The following is a 20667-nucleotide window of genomic DNA, read 5'->3' on the forward strand; positions in this document are numbered from 1 at the left end:
ACAATTTAAGAATTTAGATTACTTAAGAAAATAATTTTAGTAGGAATTTAGTTTTTCGTTTTTCTGAAAAAAGGCGGAAACAGTCGAGCAGCCGGCGCCATAAAGAGTTAGCTTGTCATTGTTCAGATACTGACGGTGCTACACCAGATATTTCGGATTATTAGACCTCCGATACTACCAAAATGAGTGGTGGGGTTTATGGGGGAGGTAAATTGTATGCTTTGTATTCTCTCTCTCTCTCTCTCTCTCTCTCTCTCTCTCAAAATAGTATAACCTTATAATGAAAAAAATCATGAGTTTCTATTAGGTTCCAAAATCCCTGACTATATTAATATTATTATTAAAGGCCTTCTTATGTGATGATGCTTAAATTATTTACCACCACATTATCATTCAGTGGGCCTTTCCTTTAGAAATAAAAAGAAAATCATTTTAAATTTGGCTTGAACTTTCAGATGAGGTTGGTGCCCTCGTGTTTGACATTGGCTCGTACTCCTTCAGAGCAGGCTATGCAGGGGAAGACACACCTAAGGTAAGGACATTGTTATTGTAAGTGACACAAGTTGTGTGTCATTGAACAACCTGCATTGCAATCAGTGTCTTCTCCAGATGTGAAAAATGTTCAATTCAAATGACTTGGAAAATGGACTAAGTGATTCTGATGATGATAAACAAAACATTACCTAACAACATGTTAAATGGTCATATTATTTGCATTTATGTTTTTAACTTAAACAGCAGATCTGTACTTCTGCGTCATACACACAACACTATATGTCAATCAAAGTAAATCTTTTCAACATCCCCATCTGTTCAAACAAAAACATCTTTTTTCTTAATGTTGAGATAAAACTTCACTTATCAACATTCTTAGAAATCAAAACACAGTGAATGAACAATATGCTAAAAATGAAAATAGAGCCTGAGATTATAGGGTTATTTGAAGGTATTTTGAAAACTTGATGCCGTGGTGTGTCCTTTAGTTAGGAATACCTTGTAAAGATCAGATTAATATTAAATTCTCTTTTGGTCATGACAGGCGGAATTCCCGTCCACAGTGGGTGTGTGTGAGGAGCTAGATGCAGCCATGGACACTGATGAGAACTCTCAGATATCAAAGCAATCTCAGAAGAAATACTACATTGACACTAACTCTATATGTGTGCCCAGGAAAGGGATGGAAATGATGTCTTTTTTAAAAGAGGGAATGAGTAAGTTGAAATGGTTATTGGTACAGTGTATGCAATTATCCCACGAGTCTAAATAGTTACTGACATAATAGATGTTCTATTGTAAATTGAAAACATGTGCTGTGATCTTTGAATTAAAATTAATCAGATGACTTAATCATATTTATGGATTTATCATTTTTAAAATAAAGAGTACATTTTCTTCAATCACATTTCTTGAGCTTCATTTTCAAGTTCTTCATTTTCAAACCTCCATATGTGCATGGCTACAATCAACAGTGTAGTTTTTTTTTCTTTGCAAAAGGGAAGTATAGAGGGTCATAACTGTGTCTGAAAAACATTATATCAACCACAATAACCTAAAAGAAGGTGGTCATACCCTGTAGAATGTTACAATAGGACAAAAGTTCCAGTAAGAATTGAAGAAAATCCAAAGCTGTTATTTTGAAACCCCAAACGAAATAGCTAGAATTTTTTTTTCTATTTGTTAGCAGTGTTAAATTTCATACAGTTATATGTTCATTTTTTCAGTTGAAGACTGGGATATATTTGAGAAAGTCATGGATCACACATACAACAAACATATGATGTCAGAACCCCAGTATCATCCAGTCATGATGTCAGAACCTTCTGTAAGTACTGCCCTCTGGTGAGCAGTTGCTGATGATTATGTTATAGAGTTCTTACAGGCCATGTTCCACATTCATGTGCTTCATGCAATGTATAGATTAAAACTTAAAATTTCAATAAATACTAAGATTAAATTGAATTGAATTGAATACATTTAAGTTGTTTGAGTTTGTCTATGGGAATTTTCTGTTGTAATACTATTTTATTAGCATTGCTTTATAATGGCTACTTATCTTTCAGTGGAACACAAGAGGGAAAAGAGAAAAATTAACAGAAATCATGTTTGAAAAATATAATATTCCTGCCTTTTTCCTATGCAAGAATGCAGTTCTAGCAGCGTATCCTTGTTCTGATGATTTTTATAACAATGAGAGGTATTTTAATTAAATACAAATACTAAGTTTAAGTTGAACGGATGAATATGTTCTTAACTTCATCGAACTTCTATAAAAGTTTATGTATAATTTTGAGTTGTGTATCTCCTTGACTGTCCTTCAGTTTTGCTAATGGACGTTCTACAGGTCTTGTACTGGACAGTGGTGCTACCCACACAACTGCTGTGCCTGTTTATGATGGTTATGTTTTAGGCCAGGGTAAGTTATTGTTAAGTTCTACACATGAAAGTGTTGACAGGATCCAGTTGATTTGGAGATTTTGGGCAGCATTCCCTCTCGCTCTCGATCTCAGTCTTCATCTTTATGTGATGTTGATCTTAATCTCGGAACTTTATTATTTGCAATGGACGAGATAGAAACCAATTCAAGATATTTTGTGACACTTTTGGACAGTGTGTTGAATGACAGTATGAGTTGAAATTAACACTGGATATTTAGGAAAAGTATTGTTTTATGAAGTGTTCATGCAGAATTTCAATCCTTGTGCCTCTTGACTACTAAACATTTTATACATATTGTTATTGGTTTTCCAAAATTTCTATGTCTAATGTTATATTATAATGAGTATGGTATTCCTTGTGTATATTCACATATTAGAATTTTATGGCCTGCAGAGTTTTTCTGCAGTGTTTATTGCATTAATTCATGAATACATTTTATTTTCAGCTATTGTAAAATCTCCATTAGCTGGAGACTTCATCACACTTGAGCTGAGGAAGTTGATGGAAGACCTATCCATAGATGTAGTTCCTCCATACATGATTGGCAGCAAGGTAGATAAATACAAAACGGAACAACATTTTCTTATAAAACTAATTTTAAACTAGAGGATCAGAGAGGCGATACCGCCTCCGAATATTGTACCACCAGCTGGAGCAAGCGCATTCGTATAGACCCCAACATACACAAAATAAGGGACACAGCCACCAGTTTTGTGCTTGACAAGCTGTAAAAATGCAATCAACAAGAATTTTTAAACTATTGCAAAAAATATACATGGTACAATCAAATTTAAGTTCTTCGTAAGGTAGGTCAAGGGTCAATTTCAAGGTCACAGTAAATTGCCAGTATATGACTTCCTATTCAAGTTCAAGAGTAACTATGGACCTATCTCTGTCAAGTTTGAAGTTAAAAGAGAAAGAAATTAGCAGAGTTCAGTTCATGATAAAAAGTAGGTCAAAGGTCAATTTCAAGGTCACACTTAGATTGCCAGTATAGGACTTCCTATTCAACTTCAATAGTAACTATAGACCTATCTCAGCCAGTTTTGGAGATAAAAGGGAAGCAAAATTTGCAAAATTCAGTTCATGGTGAAAAGTAGGTCAAAGGTCAATGTCAAGGTCACATTTAGATTGCCAGTATATGACTTCCTATTCAAGTTCAATAGTAACTATGGACCTATCTCTGCCAGTTTTGGAGATAAAAGGGAAGCAAAATTTGCAAAGTTCAGTTCATGGTGAAAAGTAGGTCAAAGGTCAATTTTAAGGTCACATTTAGATTGCCAGTATATGACTTCCTATTCAACTTCAATAGTAACTATGGACCTATCTCTGCCAGTTTTGGAGATAAAAGGGAAGCAAAATTTGCAAAATTCATTTTATGGTGAAAAGTAGGTCAAAGGTCAATTTTGAGGTCACATTTAGATTGCCAGTATATGACTTCCTATTCAAGTTCAATAGTAACTAAGGACCTATCTCAGCCAGTTTTGGAGATAAAAGGAAAGCAAAATTTGCAAAATTCAGTTCATGGTGTAAAGTAGGTCAAAGGTCAATTTTAAGGTCACATTTAGATTGCCAGTATATGACTTCCTTTTCAAGTTCAATAGTAACTATGGACCTATCTCTGCCAGTTTTGGAGATAAAAGGGAAGCAAAATTTGCAAAGTTCAGTTTATGGTGAAAAGTAGGTCAAAGGTCAATTTTAAGGTCACATTTAGATTGCCAGTATATGACTTCCTATTCAAGTTCAATAGTAACTACGGACCTATCTCAGCCAGTTTTGGAGATAAAAGGAAAGCAAAATTTGCAAAATTCAGTTCATGGTGTAAAGTAGGTCAAAGGTCAATTTTAAGGTCACATTTAAATTGCCAGTATATGACTTCCTATTCAACTTCAATAGTAACTATGGACCTATCTCTGCCAGTTTTGGAGATAAAAGGGAAGAAAAATTTGCAAAGTTCAGTTCATGGTGAAAAGTAGGTCAAAGGTCAATTTCAAGGTCACATTTAGATTGCCAGTATATGACTTCCTATTCAAGTTCAATAGTAACTATGGACCTATCTCTGCCAGTTTTGGAGATAAAAGGGAAGCAAAATTTGCAAAGTTCAGTTTATGGTGAAAAGTAGGTCAAAGGTCAATTTTAAGGTCACATTTAGATTGCCAGTATATGACTTCCTATTCAAGTTCAATAGTAACTACGGACCTATCTCAGCTAGTTTTGGAGATAAAAGGGAAGAAAAATTTGCAAAGTTCAGTTCATGGTGAAAAGTAGGTCAAAGGTCAATTTTAATGTCACATATAGATTGCCAGTATATGACTTCCTATTCAAGTTCAATAGTAACTACGGACCTATCTCTGCCAGTTTTGGAGATAAAAGGAAAGCAAAATTTGCAAAATTCAGTTCATGGTGTAAAGTAGGTCAAAGGTCAATTTTAAGGTCACATTTAGATTGCCAGTATATGACTTCCTATTCAAGTTCAATAGTAACTATGGACCTATCTCTGCCAGTTTTGGAGATAAAAGGGAAGAAAAATTTGCAAAGTTCAGTTCATGGTGAAAAGTAGGTCAAAGGTCAATTTCAAGGTCATAGTAAGATTGCCAGTATATGACTTCCTATTCAACTTCAATAGTAACTATGGACCTATCTCTGCCAGTTTTGGAGATATAAGGGACTAAATGTTATAATTTTGGAGTTATCATAATGTGCCTTAAATTTCGTACAGAAAAAATTAATTAAAATAAAGAAAATGTCATTTTGGTCAAAATTCTTGAAATAGGAGGTGCTCTGAAGTTTCAGAAGTTCAAATTTGATGAAATAATGTCATTTTTGAACACAAGTTGTCTGCTTTGCCAAGCCTTATGTTTTATTTTTCCAGAGTTCAAAATTTATTATCCATTACCGTACTGCACATTTTGCTTTTACCACCAATATGTACTTTTTGATACAGCGTAACTCGAAAAACGTATGGAATACAAAAAAACCGAGACCACCTCCAGTGTTGGGCTTTACATGCTCTACAAAATGCAAAAAAGAATCGGTCTCTAGCATTAACGGTTCCCGAATTAGAGACAGTTTTCAGTTTCGGTATCTTATGGCCGCTACTCCCGTGAAAATGCACCGATTGACCCCAAATTCATGGAGATGAAAGATGACCTGAAGGGTAACACTTTCCAATAATATTATTGGTTAAGTCTGTGTGGTGTCTGAATAACAGGGCAAAAAAATTTTTTTTCGTAAAAAATTTCATTTTTTTGAAAATTTTGGCCCATTTGACCTTGAAGTAAAGGTCAAAGGTCAAATCCAAGGGTATATTTGAAATCTACACATATGACTTTTGGAAAGCCGTCTATAGAAATTTTTCCCATAACTCCTTCCGTAGGGTAGATAATTAGCATTTAATTTTGCCATTTTTAGACAAGGGTGCATTGCAATGAGTGCCACACCCAGACCCCAATACCGACAAAGCCCAAATTTTACGTGGAACGAGTTGAGATTATAGGTGACCTAAATCCATGAGATGGGTACGGGGGCCCTTACCGTCTAGGAGGAGAAGCGGTAACGGTAGCCATCCGGCGGAGCCGGCGGAGCCGGCGGAGCCGGCGGAACGATCCGGACGGGACCGAAACCATGTGTACCGCCAGCGCTAACGCTGGTGGTACAATGAGTGGTGTGCTTTTGTTTGAATTTGAAAGATTTTAGGTACAGGATTGCCATGCCCACATTATCAAATGTGAATTCAGAACCAGTCTTTGTTAAAAGGAGTCATACTCTACTACTAACCAGTATGACCACATGAACAGAGCACATATAAACCCAGAATATTAATTCCTTGCTTATTCTGTGGGTGTCTGGTGACTGCAGGTGGATTGTTTATGTAAGATCAGGTGTGAACACACCTTCAATATCTGAGATGAGATTGATGGCTTTGTTTTGACGTCACCTTCCTGTATTTGATAGGAGGCAGTGTCAGAAGGTGTAGCACCAAAATGGCAGAAGAAGAAAGATTTACCAGAAGTTACCAAGTCATTCCACAGTTACATGGTCAAAGTAAGTGAACATCATTGTGAGGAGATTACAGTACATGGGGGCATGAAATGAACATTTTAAGTCATAGGTCACTTTAAGCTTAAACATGATGATCTGTTATAACTCTAATGCTAAGTTGGCTAAAATGTGTCATGCAATCCATTTACATGTCATCTGTCTTTTTTTTTCCTAGGATGTGTTACAAGATGTAGCAGCATCCATCCTCCAGGTGTCAGATGGTCCCTATGATACAGCGTAAGTTGTTAGAATTGCAATGATTGATCGTTACTTGAATGTGATTTGTAGCGCTTGTAGAATACAGCATATTAAAAATATAACTTGAAATGCCGAGTTAAGATGGTTTGTTAAATGTATGTCCTCGAAGAAATGAAAAACAAGAACGAGCAGCTTAGTCGTATTAAAAAGCTGTTGTGTTCATATTTGTCTTTACAAAAAGGCTTAGTAGATAATCATATATCTGAGCAAAAGATTGGTCTGCATCGATTGTTCTAATGAGCATAGGGCATATAAAGAGTATATGTTCATTTGCATTATAATGTTATATCCACACGAAAATTGATTACCCTAAAACATGCATTGGCACCCTGCATGGGGAAATCTAAATTGAACTCTTGTAAGTTGTACATCTTTCTACTTTCAGTGCAGCTGAGTCATTACCAATGGTGCATTATGAGTTCCCAAGTGGATACAATATAGACTTCAGTGAGGAGAGGATAAAAGTTTGTGAGGGTCTTTTTGATCCTTCATATATCAAGGCAAGTCTATTAAATGAGAATAGGAAAAAAAAAACAATGTGAAACAAGATTCCACTGTTGATTATATGTATTCTGGATCAAAATCTGCATACTTTCTGTCACAGAACATAGCTATGAGGCTTTTTAACATTCATATAAAAATAAAGATGACATTTTGATTCTCTTTAGAATATCACCCAGTTATTCTTATCGTTTGTCTCTTCAGGAGGCCCAAGGCAACAGTATGCTGGGTATGGGCCATACAGCCACTACCAGTGTGGGTATGTGTGACATTGACATCAGACCGGTAAGATTATAAGACTGCAGTGATCCCTTACTGAATTTAAATGACAGTAATGACATGTTATATTTCCCAAAACAGTGTTTTGTTATTTATGCTTAAAATGGACATGTTTTTGATCCATTTTAAGCATAAATAATTGAATTGTTCTCAAGAACAGCTATTACCTGTAGGCAATTTCAGAATCAGAATTCTCTTGAACAGTCTTCACAGATTCTCTGCATATCAGTACCACTGAATGATTTAATGGTGTGTAAGAAGCTAAAAGAAATCATTTTCTGTTTCAGAGTTTATATAACAGTGTCATATGTGTGGGTGGAAACACATTGATCCAAGGATTTGTTGACAGACTGACCAGAGATCTCAGCTCAAAGACACCCCCTGTGAGTAAATGCCACATAGCAATACCACAACAGTGTGACAGAAACAGTTTGGCTGGTGCATCAGTCATTCACAACTAACACAATCATAGCAATGCAGCACATGCTGAGATTCAGATCCATTCTGTGCCAGCTTCCAAAGTTTCCGACTTCTATATGTGCTGTTATCACACTTAAACAAAGATGTGCCTACAGTCATCCAGATTTCATGGTTCTGTATATTGGCATGGTGAATACATCCCACCACCTCTAATGTGTGATTAGCAGGTTAAAAGTTTGCTTGTGGCTTGTGGGTATGTTTGGAAATTTGAAAACTAAAAAGCTGGCCTGCATCTGCTCTGAATCGGAGAATTGTGTAGTAGCACATCTATCAGAACTGAGGCAGATCTACAGTACTGCTGGATTGTGAATAGTGCAAGTGTTTGATGTGAGATTATTTGCTTTAGTTTCTTTTAAGAATATTTTAAAATATTGTATGATTTGTAATTATATTTCAGAGTATGAGGCTAAAAGTGATCACTCCCCCAGGGATGGCAGAAAGAAGATTCAGCAGTTGGATTGGTGGCTCTATCTTGGCTTCACTGGTAAGAAAGCAGAAATATCAATGTATCTTATCCTTGCCTCATAGTCAGACTTAGTTTGATCTGCATGCACTTTTGTTCCTAAACCTCTTATGAAATGATTCCCCACATTGATTGGTAATTTCTTCACTAAACTTCATATGTTCCTAATTTTGTTTTGATTTTGGTTATTTTAAGTTGAATCTCCTTTTAACACTCCCATGTTTACTTGTATTTTGTAGGGTTCATTTCAACAAATGTGGATTTCAAAACAAGAATATGAAGAGGGAGGCAAGAGCTGTGTAGAAAGAAAATGCCCTTGAATATGTGCATGATTGTTGAAAGTGACAGTTTCCTCTGGACCATAGTTTTTTTATTTTTTAGGTTCAATGAAAACAATTTTCCTACAGTAAAAAGGAATATGATGAAAATCATGGGTTTTAAAATGTGTACATTATCTTTGTATAATATATAAAGTTGGCTGTCTAACATACAAATGAATTGTGGAGAGCTAAATGTATTTTTTCCAAGTGTATATAGGACTCTTAAGGTAACTTCCATCATCACTTAAGGTTGTTACTAATTATAAATTTGAGTCAGAGTATGAGAAATGTCCATTGTTTTCTCAATTTAGAGACATCATACCTTCCTGTATGTATCTTTTATGACATACTTCATGTAAATACATATAAAACATACTTGTGGTTTGTTTTTATTGTTTGCAACAAAACCAAATGCTTGTTCATTTCTCTCTCCTTGCACATAACATCTACTGTTTATACAAATTGGTTTTAAAATTTAACAAATGCTCTTTAAAATAGTAAGTCTATGGTTGCATATATGAGGTGATGTTACTTAGATGTCTGAACCAAATACTAGAAACACACTTCAACCTCTTTATTGTAACATCAACTTTTATTCACTACTCTCATGTATCAAAACCCATTTTTTATATAAAATATTTAAAACCACTAGCCAGAAAAAAATTTAATGTATTCTCAGTCATTCTTCAGCTACAAAATGATTTCACCAGATTTTTCAGCTGTACACTTTTCTCCCTCTTCTATGCTCATGTGGACATCGATGTGTGAATTTTAAATAAAATGAAAAAATCTAACTCAGTATTTTTACAACAAAATAAACCAATAACTAAGAAATTATATCCCTTTATATTCAAACTTGGCATAAATAAAAAATACCACGAGTAGAATTAACAATGAACATCAGGCCTTATCATTATAACACTTAATACCCTTTTTTTATTGGCCAAATGTTACTCGCCCAGCTTGAAATCTACACATTTTTTCAGTTAATAAAACTGACACATCTTTGGTTTGTTGCTTTTCTTAAATCAAACAATTATTATGTATAGACACCACCATATGTTAACTTTGTTTCAAATAAGAACAAGTCTGGTGGCCCCCCTCTTGCTGACTAGAGCAGCTTTCAAAAATTTAACTACAGTAATGAACAAAATGAATAAATGAATTTCCATAAAATACCTTTGAAAGGTTAGTTGGCTTAGTGTCTTAAAGTACATTATCATGAGCTACAGGAACTGAGAAAAATTTTAAAATGAGGTTTTAGATCGTTTAAAATTTTTAATTACTGTCCCACTATTCGCTGGCCTGAGAAGATTCATCGACATGGGTTATTTCTCACACTGCATGAGCTGTTTTAGATGTGCAAAGTTATATTATGCTGAAATGTATAATAAATAAAAAGAAAAGCTTTGTATACCCCTGACTTTGCTAAACTTGAGCCAAGTGACAAAACTACAAAAATTTCTCAAAGTAAAAAAAAAAATGTTCTATCAAGCAAAATGTGGAGAAAAAGCAATCACTTAAGCAGACTACACAGTTACTTGTACATTTAAATGCAAATCCAACATTGTGCCAAAATATACCCTTTAAAGAAGCTGGAATATTCCAAGTCCCTACTTAAAAGTATGCCCCGACAAAGTTTACGGCATAATTTGGCAATTACCCAATCAATTCAAACAAAAAATTTTCATGAAACAATGCTCAGTGCGTAACTGTTACAATCGTTCAGTTAAAAAAGTTCTGAAAAGGTAAAGGACTTTGTCTAAGAAAGTATATCAATGTGAGTGACTGTAAATGATAAATCTTCAAAAAGTAAAGTATCAGAGTAAGTAAGAAGTTCAAAAATTTCAAGTAATTACCATATACCTGTAAACAAAGCTAGTTTTTAATTGATGCAAAGATATACATTTTCAATTAAACTGCTGGCAAACAATTGTATCCTTTTTCTGAATTAACCCTTATTTATAAATATACTAAAAAAATATATCATTTAAAGGAGTGCTTTAACATGTGAAAAGATCTTGTGGATTAATCCAGTTATACTACCAACTTAGTGGTAAGTTATTCTTCACTAGTTTAAATTTACAAATGTCAAAATATTTGTTTAACAAGCAGAGAGCATACTTTTAAGTTACTTTAGCATGAAAAATGCTCAAAATGGAAATGGGACTCAAATTTATCTCCTGGGAGATAACCCTAATGTCTGGCTACATTACCAGTGCTTATGCTTTAAATCACAAATCTTATGTCACATCCTTTGTTTCATAAATAAAATGGACAGTTATATAGCAGTTTCTATGCACATTATCTTCACGGAAGACTTACTGGTAATCATTCCTTGTAATGAAGCTATAAATATGTAGCAATCATCCTGCATGAGACCCTGATTACTTTTCCAGCATAATTACCAAATGTGATATAAAAATACCACATATTTCAGGTGACTAATAATCACAGCCAGTGCCAAAACAGACATTTATGATTCAAAGACTGCTTTATGGATTATGAACATAACACATGAGTAATAGCCTTTTTTTCAGCAACCAAGTTTGAAGTTTTCACAGCAACACCAACTTCAATATTCTGTGCATTATTTACAGTTGGGTGAGGATTCTGGTATTATTCACTAACAAAGATTAAAGTGCATGATCAGAAATGGAATTGATTTTGAAAAATCATTGTCAATCATAACTTAATCTTCCTTTTTGTACCATCCAGATAACGTTCACTGTCTACTGGCAACAAAAACTCCCACACTACAGTTCTACTCTGGAGTAAATTAAACATTTAAAGCAGCCTTTTTTCTGTTTAAAACAGGAAAAAAAGCATCAAGAGTAGTCTTTACTGATTGTTGTCACTTGATTTTTAAAGGTGATGACACAAGAAGCTGCTTTTGACACATTCAGCTGACCTTACGATGACTCAAAATTTATGTTTCCACCATACAAAGCAAGTAAAAGCATGACTCCAAATCCAGTTAGAAGGCCCAAATTTTGGATAATAAATATCTTGGTTTTCCCCTGACCTACATTTTGTTCATCTTCTGTTGCATGGTTAACTTCTGGCATCTGAAGCAAATACAAATGCATCAAAATAGATTTCTCAAATGTTGCAATTTTTTTAAATTTAAATTTGCACAGAAAAATAAGATTTAGAATAGAACTGTTTACTTTTTTACTGGACTTACCATGTCAGCTAGAGAGATGTAAAGAAACATTCCCCCTGCTAGTGCAAACACCCACTCATTAGCAGCGGTTGCCTCGGAAACCAGAATACCAAGGATCAGACCGAGGTAACAGGCACATGCAGAGAGGAAGTTGTAGCCAACAGCCTGCCAACGACTCATCCCAGCATTTAACAGGATTGCAAAATCACCTAAAAGTCAACAAAATAAAATATTCAATTTTTTCTTTTGCTCATCAAAATTCACTGATATCACTTGTACCAAAGAATATTTCAAGAAAATGTATAAAATTAATTCATAAAATGTTAACTTAAGATTTTATTATATATATGCAATAAAATTCAAAGCACATGCTTCAAACAAAAATTTTTTAATCTTTTGTGAGAATTTGTAAATCACTTAATTATCTTTTTCATTTTTGGAAGTTTAGCAAGACTGTCAATCTGTCCTCTCATACATCAAATACATGTGTATTTAAGTATCTGTTAACTACAAGCATCCTTACCCAATTCATGAGGCAACTCTTCACATATCACAGCAACAGAGACAGATATTCCAAGATAAATACTCTCTGTGAAAGCAGCCCCTATGGAAAGACCATCTATAAAATTGTGGACAGCATCACCAAAGATGATCATCCAAGCAACAGGGGCTATTTTTGGTTTCTTCACTCCACTTTTGCTGCTCTGCCTCTTTATGGCATTTGAAATTGGATAGTGACTATGGCCATGGTTACCCTGGTTTCCCTGGTTATTGGTGTCAGACTGGTCCGCCATAGCACCATTCATCAGATCCTGTAAGTAGCATAAAGTGCACTTATATTATTTATTTAGTACAGATTTCACAATTGTATCGGATTCACAGGATGGTGACAGGGAAGTTCAAAACAACTTAATGTTGACAGTACTTTTTATTGGTAAATATATTATGCTTTAAATATCTGTGTTAAAATATCAATATTTCTGTTAACATCTATCTAAATGATTGGACATAATAGTAATTACTCGATCTTTTCAATGGGGAAAAAATAATGAATTTTACAGATACTGTTTTTTTAGGTTATAATTTCTTAAAGTTAGTACTTTCCTATTGAGTGGTAGCAACAAAATGAAAAGGCAGGCTACTCTGTGGTTATATTCTATGCAGTAAAAGAACCACAAATACTATACAGAAGTAAATTTTTTTGTGATTATAAAATTATGTACCTGAAAGTTTGATCATTTTTGCCCATAGAAAGATCAAGTCATTACCATACACTGATTATTATAACTCTTCCCTTTTAATCTGCTATTGTTATTTCCTGTTTTATCTTTGTGGTAAAAAAATGAACAGAACTTTAAGATACAGTGAGACTGTCAATTACAAGATAAAACAGGTTCAAATAGCAGAAGTCACAATTTTACGTTAATTTTCTGTTTCCACCATTTGAACCATTATTATTCTTATTAAACAATGAAAGCAGAAACTTCACATTTTCATTACCACAGAGAACACACTTCTTAATGTCACAGAGATTAGTGCAATCGTGCCAATTCTCGAAATGCTGCTACAACTGCATATGCAATAAGCACACATGCACTATTAAGAAATAACTGCAAATTAATCTAATAATAATAATAGTTCAATTTATATATCAATTATACACTACAACATGAATATACCTAACGAACTGAACATGCAAAAATGGTGATTTCATAGCAAAATAGCTGACTGGCTAGTTTCTTGAACAATACGTAAACACAATATTAGATATTGGCTTAGTTGAAAAAAATAATAAAAACAATGGTGGGCCAATGGTCAGAGAAAAAAGACAGATTCCATTTAGACTAAAGAACATTAAATTAATCCTGAAATTGTGTTAAATAAGAGTTCTCAACAAACTGAAGAAAAAGTGAAAGAGAAATATGACAAGATATGGAATCACATGTGCCACCACCTTTAACTTGAAAGATACTTCTACAAGTTTTCTATATTATAATATATAAATTCAAATTAAAAAAAAACCCTGAAATACCAAAACTGTGTGGCTAGATCAAGATTAAGATTTAGTCTTGTATAAAACATACATCATACAAAAGCATGTGGTGTCAGTAAAACTGCAATGAGATAAGCTGCAAACAGGCACAGAAGACATCAAACAGGTTTAATATATGCATCATGCCGGCTTCAATCTTTTTTGTGGAGTTAAGAGTGCCAAGCCTTGGTTCTTACATACCTGGACGCGTAACTCCACCCCATCACATTTCACTGTCTCTCTTTTCTGCGCAGAAGGTGAGGCCTTAGACACTGCATCAAACTAATGGGAAGAAATTCTGCCTTAACCAGCCTAACTATCAAAACTTCATACACCTGCTTTAAAAACTATGGCTTCCATAACATTTTTTATAAATGGGCCATTTCATAAAAAGATTTTTTACTTTGATAGAAAGTGAAAAAAACAGTGTGTCATTTTATCGTGTTTTATGTGAGCCTTAGATTATTATTATTTTTTGTGTGCCTGTGCATATGATTACTTGAGTGGCATAAGAGTAACTGAAAAAAAGAGAAAGAAAAATAATAGCAATTTGCTAGTAGGCTGAATTATTTTAACAATTCAAAAATTTTAATAACTCAAAAGGTCAGTTTTATAGCTTTAAAAACATTGAAACTTTAGAGCTTTTTACATTTTTAAAGATCGGCTCCAATTTTATGACCACCAGCCTGGCTAGTCTTTAGACAGAGAAAGTTTATACAGAGAAGAGAGATGATGCAAGCTGGTGTGTCCAGTTTTCATTCAAAGCTAATTTAAGATGAAGCAGTAGAAGCTATTCAAAGCAGCATATAGGCCAAGGTAAATATGTGCAACCCTCCTGATGACAAAAAGGGATCTCTATGCAAATCAAAAGCAGTTTCCATTTGTCTTATAAAATCATAAATTCCCAATAGAAAGATTACCAAGTACAAAACAGCTGAACTCACTGTTTTATATCCGACTTAGTGAATTTTTGTTGTTTTATAATAGAAAGTTAATCTGCCAAAGCACCCATGATCCATCTATATTATGGTTGCAAAAAGCACCACAAGTGACATACATAAGTGTTTCTTAACAAAGAAGATTTACAAAATTCCAAAAGCTGCAAGTTAGTCATCTAAGTTGGTTTGTTTCCTTTTTTCTTTTACTCTACTGACACAAAATAGTTATAGAAAAGGGTTTAAGTGCAGTTATCATAAAAAATTATTAGTATAAAGATGTTGGCAAAGAGATAAGCATAAGTAAAAGAGAAACTAGATAGCAAGGAAGGCAATAAGCAGATATCTAACATAAAATTTAAGGAAACAGATAAATTTAAGGTGAATGTCATTAGAAAAAATGGTGGTTATCTCCGGGAAAGCAGGAAATATCATTATATTATCTTTATAATTGGTTAAATACCAGCCGTTTGGTTGCCAACTAGCAAGTTTAACATAATCTAATCGTGTATAATGATGGAAATACATGGATTAATTTACCTATGAACTCCATTACATGCCATATATGAGAATTCCATCTGCCTGTTATCATGGATAAGTAGATATGACTTCACTGAAGGTCAGAGCCAATAGACAAGCTTGTCCCCAAGAATTCATAACTTTGAGAAATTCAGATGATCTAGCTAAAACAACTTGGTAAACCACTTATAAGGCTTCCCAAAATTAAAAACACCATGCAAGCCCCATATCTCTGTGTAGGCCTGGGGAGTGCCAAAACTAAAAGATATGTTTACTATTGCTTATGTATATATGTATACATATATATTTACAACTTACATTGCATGCATCATTCTCTACCCCTTCCTCTCTCTCATTGTCATCTAATAAATCAGCACTGCTCTCATTGCCCTGCATGATTCCATACTTGGCTGCCCCCTCCTTCATTTCAGGTGGAACTTTCAGCTCTGGATCCACTTCAACATGGGTGTGAGTTTGGACTGATGCCAGAGTGGCTATTTCTTCATAGGTTCTACGCCTTTCTTTCTTTTTCTAGAAAAATACCAGTTGAAAAAAACTGAAATCAGCTTGAGTATAAAGTGTAAAACATAATCAGAAAACAGATTTGCAAGGTATTCTACAAAAAAGGATACCAAAACAAGTTTTAAATTTCACTTTTTTTTTTTCAAAACTTGATTACATATCATAATGTGGGGGGAGAAAAAAAATGTTGCAGCCATTCTACAAAAGACCATCAATTTCATTATATGATACAGTGCACTGGTAAAAGCCATATGTTATTTCAAATATGACTAAGACAATTACCAGTTTAATATCCAGGTCTAATAAAAAAGATCATTAATTTTATTCCCTCATATCACACTGTATTTCCCTCAATGAGGTAATGTCGTACAATTTAAGGCCTTGGACAAAGTCGTCAGAATGTTTTACAAAACCCAGGAAAGTGATATTTAACCAAGGCACAACCAAGGTTGATAACAACGCACTGACTTAAAAGCAAAAATGCGCTTTTGTTTTATTATATAAAATGTAATTACTGAATGTCAATATTCTCCAAGAATAAATCAAAAGCTGCAACAGCACTGTCATCTGACACTGCTGTCGTCTGATTGATAATATATGCAGCCATGAATTTTCCTATTCTTTCTTTAATTTGATAAAAAATAATAATAAATCACATTATTGGTCAATATTCTGTTTGATCAGATCTCAAATTCACATATATAAGACCGTAATATATGCTAATAATAAAGTGAGATCTATTACTGCCTTACCTCTTTTCTGTACATGATTGCCTTCATGGTATACTCTAAAATAAAGAATAAATATATTCCCCCTAGTACTGTCAGTCCTTTCCATATATATGCACCTTCTTCATCATATTCTGCTAATCCAAAAGACTGGAAAGACAACAAAGTTAAGATTTAAACATTATAAATATCATTCAACAATAATGTTGAAAAAATGTAGAAAAGAAAGAAGAAACCATCACAACTAAGAAGACAGTATTCATACAGTATTCAAAAAAGTCTAAAGAGAAAATGAAAATTTCCAACAATGTTAACATAGCAAAGGTAAAGGATAGAACTTAATTTGACAGACGTTGGCAACTTTGTCATTTGTGTAATTAATCTTTCATATTCTGTAGAACCTACTCTATTCAAATAGTATTTTAGTAATCAGTTTTGCGAAAAGTTCTATGTAAACACTTTTCCTTATGGCAAGATTTTTGATGTTCCTAGTTATTTTATCAGTCTTAATATTTTCTACCAAATCATACTGAAATGGCAAGAATTAAAACATATTCAACTGAAGTTGTAGAGCTAGATTAATTTATTACAATTACTCACATCTGGTATCAAGAAAAACAAAGCACTTCCAGCCAGTGTTCCTACAGCAAGGGCCACCATGAATATCAGTAACTTTTTGTAGAAAAATTTGTTCATGAAAGGGACCAGGAGCACACCAAGGAGAGCACATATATTGGTTATAGTCACAAACAGAATACCATATCCCCAAACTGAAACAAAATAATATACAACAAATTATATCAGTTGAAAAATAAAAGACAGTGGCATTTTACTCTTGGTCACTATTCAGCTTAAATTAAGATTATAAACCAATTTGACAATGTTTCAAGTATTGCTCCACTGGCATTTAGATAAAACAGAATTAATTAATTGGTTCTTACCTTCTCCTTTTGTAGGCTTTTTAGATTTGCTGCTTTTTGCCAAACGAGGTATAAAACATTTTTTATTCTGAGCTTGATACAGTAGAGTCGGGCTTATCTTTTTCAGGGTAACAGAGTTGATAGTGCTTCTATTGGGTAGGGAATGGAAAGAAACTATTTCTTCAGCTGTGAGGCACTGAAAAAGAAATAACTGATACGTAAGTTGATCACATCTTAACCCAATTTCATTGTGTGAGGTCATTTCCACAAGACTTTTTAACATTAAAAATTTTTGAAAATTGGTATTCATTTATTTTTACAATTGATTTACTTTATTTATTTATTATTATTATTCTTTTTTCTTCAAAATTTCCTGGTTTTATAACATTTGGTGTTAGGCTTCAGTATACATATGCATCTGGATTATGATTACTCTTGATGCTCCTTCAGTTGGGAAATAACCACTGAAGTCAATATGACCCCATTCATTAATTAGAAGATTATTTAGCCACAAACTTCCACATACATGTTACAAAAATTTTGACTTTTAACCAGGCATTCAAACTCACATGCAATCAAGGTACATTACTACCTGTATCAGGAAATCTTTTTGTCCCTGTATGTTAAATTTTTATTGTGTCACAGTATTTTCTATGTACGTTTGTGCTACACTCCTTTTCAGGGTATGCTTATCAATGACATGTATGCCACTGTGCAGTAAACAGCACTACAATATGCACTTCAAAAAATTAAAAGTTAATACAAAACAAAGATATTATTACTCAGGCAAGACAGACTGGCTATAAAGGCTATTGTGCGGGTGAGATACATCCAATACAAGACTTTTACAAGTTTTTAGTTCTGTGTGAATATGGCTTTGAGTGAAAATAGCAAATAGACATAAAAAGACCCAATTAGGTATGGCAGGATACATAATATGTTGCTATAATAAGTTCTACCAGTAAGTATTTATCACTAGCATAATTAAAATTTGATTGAATATTTGAATAAAAGTCACTTATTGTCATCAAAAACAAGGTCATAAACTCTTGTGAGCAGAGAGATACATGAATTATGAAATGTAATTATAATATCCTTTCAGTGCAAGAAAACAAGTACCAAAATCAACAGCTGCTGGCCACTTCTCATCACTAATTCAGAAAATAATTTCCAAGCAATCAATCATTAATCTTATGAATTTAAGCCTTCCAAGCCAGGGTTTTCATGCCAAAAACTCATATCTAACAAATTTTCTTGAGGTAAAGGGCATTTTCCCCCTGACTTACCAACCTTAAATCTTCCTTTTGTAACACTTGCCATAACTCTGTAACAATATTAGATAAACCAAAAGAACAAAACTCATGCTTTTAGCATTTTCCACATATTCCATTTATTTCATTGACTTGATACCAGATATCGTGAGACTCTCAGGCTATGACCTGGAGGTTATTTCTAATTGTTTCGAGGTGGCTGACAACAGAGGTAAAACAAGGGACGGTGAACATGATTATTTTTTTGTGATCATGATTAAGGCCATTTATCTGTAAGTTTATGTTTTAAAAGTTTTTACAGTAAAACATCTCAGGTAAGTTTAACAATAGGTGATTTATGCTCTTAGAATGCTTTTAAAACCCTGGCTTGGATCATTTTAAATAACAAATATATGCTAGTGGGATCTTATATACAATAAATTAATACATCATCATATAAAAAATAGAAAAAATTATGAATTTATTAATTTATTATGTTTCCAAAATAGGACTTCAAAGGGATTGTCAATATTTTTATATTAAATATACTGAGTATTTTCATGGTGAAAAGTTAACATCAGCATTTACTTAAGTATTATTTTCTCCCTAATTCTAATTTCTCTTTCATTCACCTGTTTTGATGTGCAACTTTCCCCACTTTCCAAGTCTCAACTTCCTTGATTTTTTTCCACAAGCCCCCATACACATATATATTCTTTATGTTGTTAAACTGTAACAGCTGCATAATAGCTCACCATATACTACCTAAACCATTCACGCTGTTAATGTGCAACACACCTGCTGCAGAAGCAGGCAGTGGAATTACATGTGTATCTGACAATTAATGCCAACACTTAAATATTGAATTTTTTTATTCATGTCTTTCTTACAATCCAAACAATATTTTACTTTCTTCTACTTTTTATCTAGAGTTATAAATTTTCAAATATGTTTTATTTTATTTTCTTTTATTTATTTATTTATATATCATGACTACAGGATCAATCAAAATCTTTAAATATCACTTATATTCATTGTGTAAGTATTTCTTCTGATTCATATTGAGGGAATCACAAATGATATCATTCCCCATACCTATCAATGAATAATTCAAATCATGACTTTGTCTCCTCTGATGAACCCCGAACAAAAAAGCCAGAAAAGAAATCAACCACCAACATTTGTGTAACTATTCATATATAACTTTAAAATGAAAACCCCCTTCAAAACTTATTTGAGTAAAACATAATTATAAGATAAAGTCAGCTCTACCAGGCACTGGTAGAACCAGTTTACCTTTTCTTTGAGACAAGCCTCCGACGCTGAAGGTATCGAATCTGTATCTGGGTTCACGTAACAAGCATGGTCCCCGTTATCAGAAGTGGCCCCGTGACTATCGGCAAGATTTTGGTCTCCGCCATCCTTCAACGCTTCCAACAACGAACTTAACTGGTCCACGCTCAACGTGTCGTTCGACCCATACTTACTCATCAAATTTCTCACAAAGAAATCATCCTTTGATATTCCCTGACAGAATGTTGCCGTTGCAACGAGGTAAACAAAGACGGAAATATGAGTTAAAATCACCATATCAAACGGCTGTGTAACTTTCTCCTAGCTCACGTTATCCAAAGTTAACTCCACAGTGAGATGGGTGAAATGTGACCGTGGTTGATCTTCGTTCCACGATAAAGCGATCATAATGTCATGAGCATGGTCTTTCCCACATCAGCAAGGTCATTTTCAGGTCAAGGTAAAGGTCGTAAGGCTTATGCGCGTTTAAAATTAAAAAAAAAGTGCTGTAGAAAAAATATAAC

The 20667-nt window shown here is 33.7% G+C and overlaps 2 protein-coding genes across 3 annotated transcripts; one reads left to right on the forward strand and one right to left on the reverse strand.

Annotated features, from left to right (window-relative positions):
- Positions 1-49: 49 nt before the first annotated feature.
- On the forward strand, positions 50-9153 carry LOC106150644 (actin-like protein 6B). The gene is made up of 14 exons (XM_013523560.2): positions 50-207; positions 456-532; positions 1040-1211; positions 1722-1822; positions 2061-2158; positions 2319-2413; positions 2882-2988; positions 6391-6480; positions 6653-6714; positions 7121-7235; positions 7441-7521; positions 7803-7898; positions 8393-8479; positions 8698-9153. The coding sequence occupies exons 1-14, from the start codon at positions 183-185 to the stop codon at positions 8776-8778; spliced, it is 1287 nt and encodes a 428-aa protein (XP_013379014.1). The 5' UTR covers positions 50-182; the 3' UTR covers positions 8779-9153.
- A 184-nt stretch (positions 9154-9337) lies between these two features.
- LOC106150642 (metal cation symporter ZIP14) lies at positions 9338-20621 on the reverse strand. Of its 2 annotated transcripts, XM_013523558.2 has the most exons (9): positions 20147-20621; positions 17622-17796; positions 17281-17450; positions 16705-16830; positions 15749-15961; positions 14178-14258; positions 12468-12756; positions 11966-12153; positions 9338-11846 (listed from the first exon to the last, which is right to left on the reverse strand). In XM_013523558.2, exons 1-9 carry the CDS (start codon positions 20438-20440, stop codon positions 11691-11693), a joined length of 1692 nt encoding a protein of 563 aa, XP_013379012.2. In that variant the 5' UTR covers positions 20441-20621; the 3' UTR covers positions 9338-11690. The 2 variants fall into 2 exon arrangements, with proteins under 2 accessions (XP_013379012.2, XP_013379013.2); XM_013523559.2 differs by lacking the exon at positions 14178-14258.
- Between the last annotated feature and the right edge of the window lie 46 nt (positions 20622-20667).

This window comes from Lingula anatina, chromosome 1 (assembly GCF_051362555.1).
Source record: "Lingula anatina isolate TDL-2025a chromosome 1, LinAna3.0, whole genome shotgun sequence".
NCBI classification, from domain to species: domain Eukaryota; kingdom Metazoa; phylum Brachiopoda; class Lingulata; order Lingulida; family Lingulidae; genus Lingula; species Lingula anatina.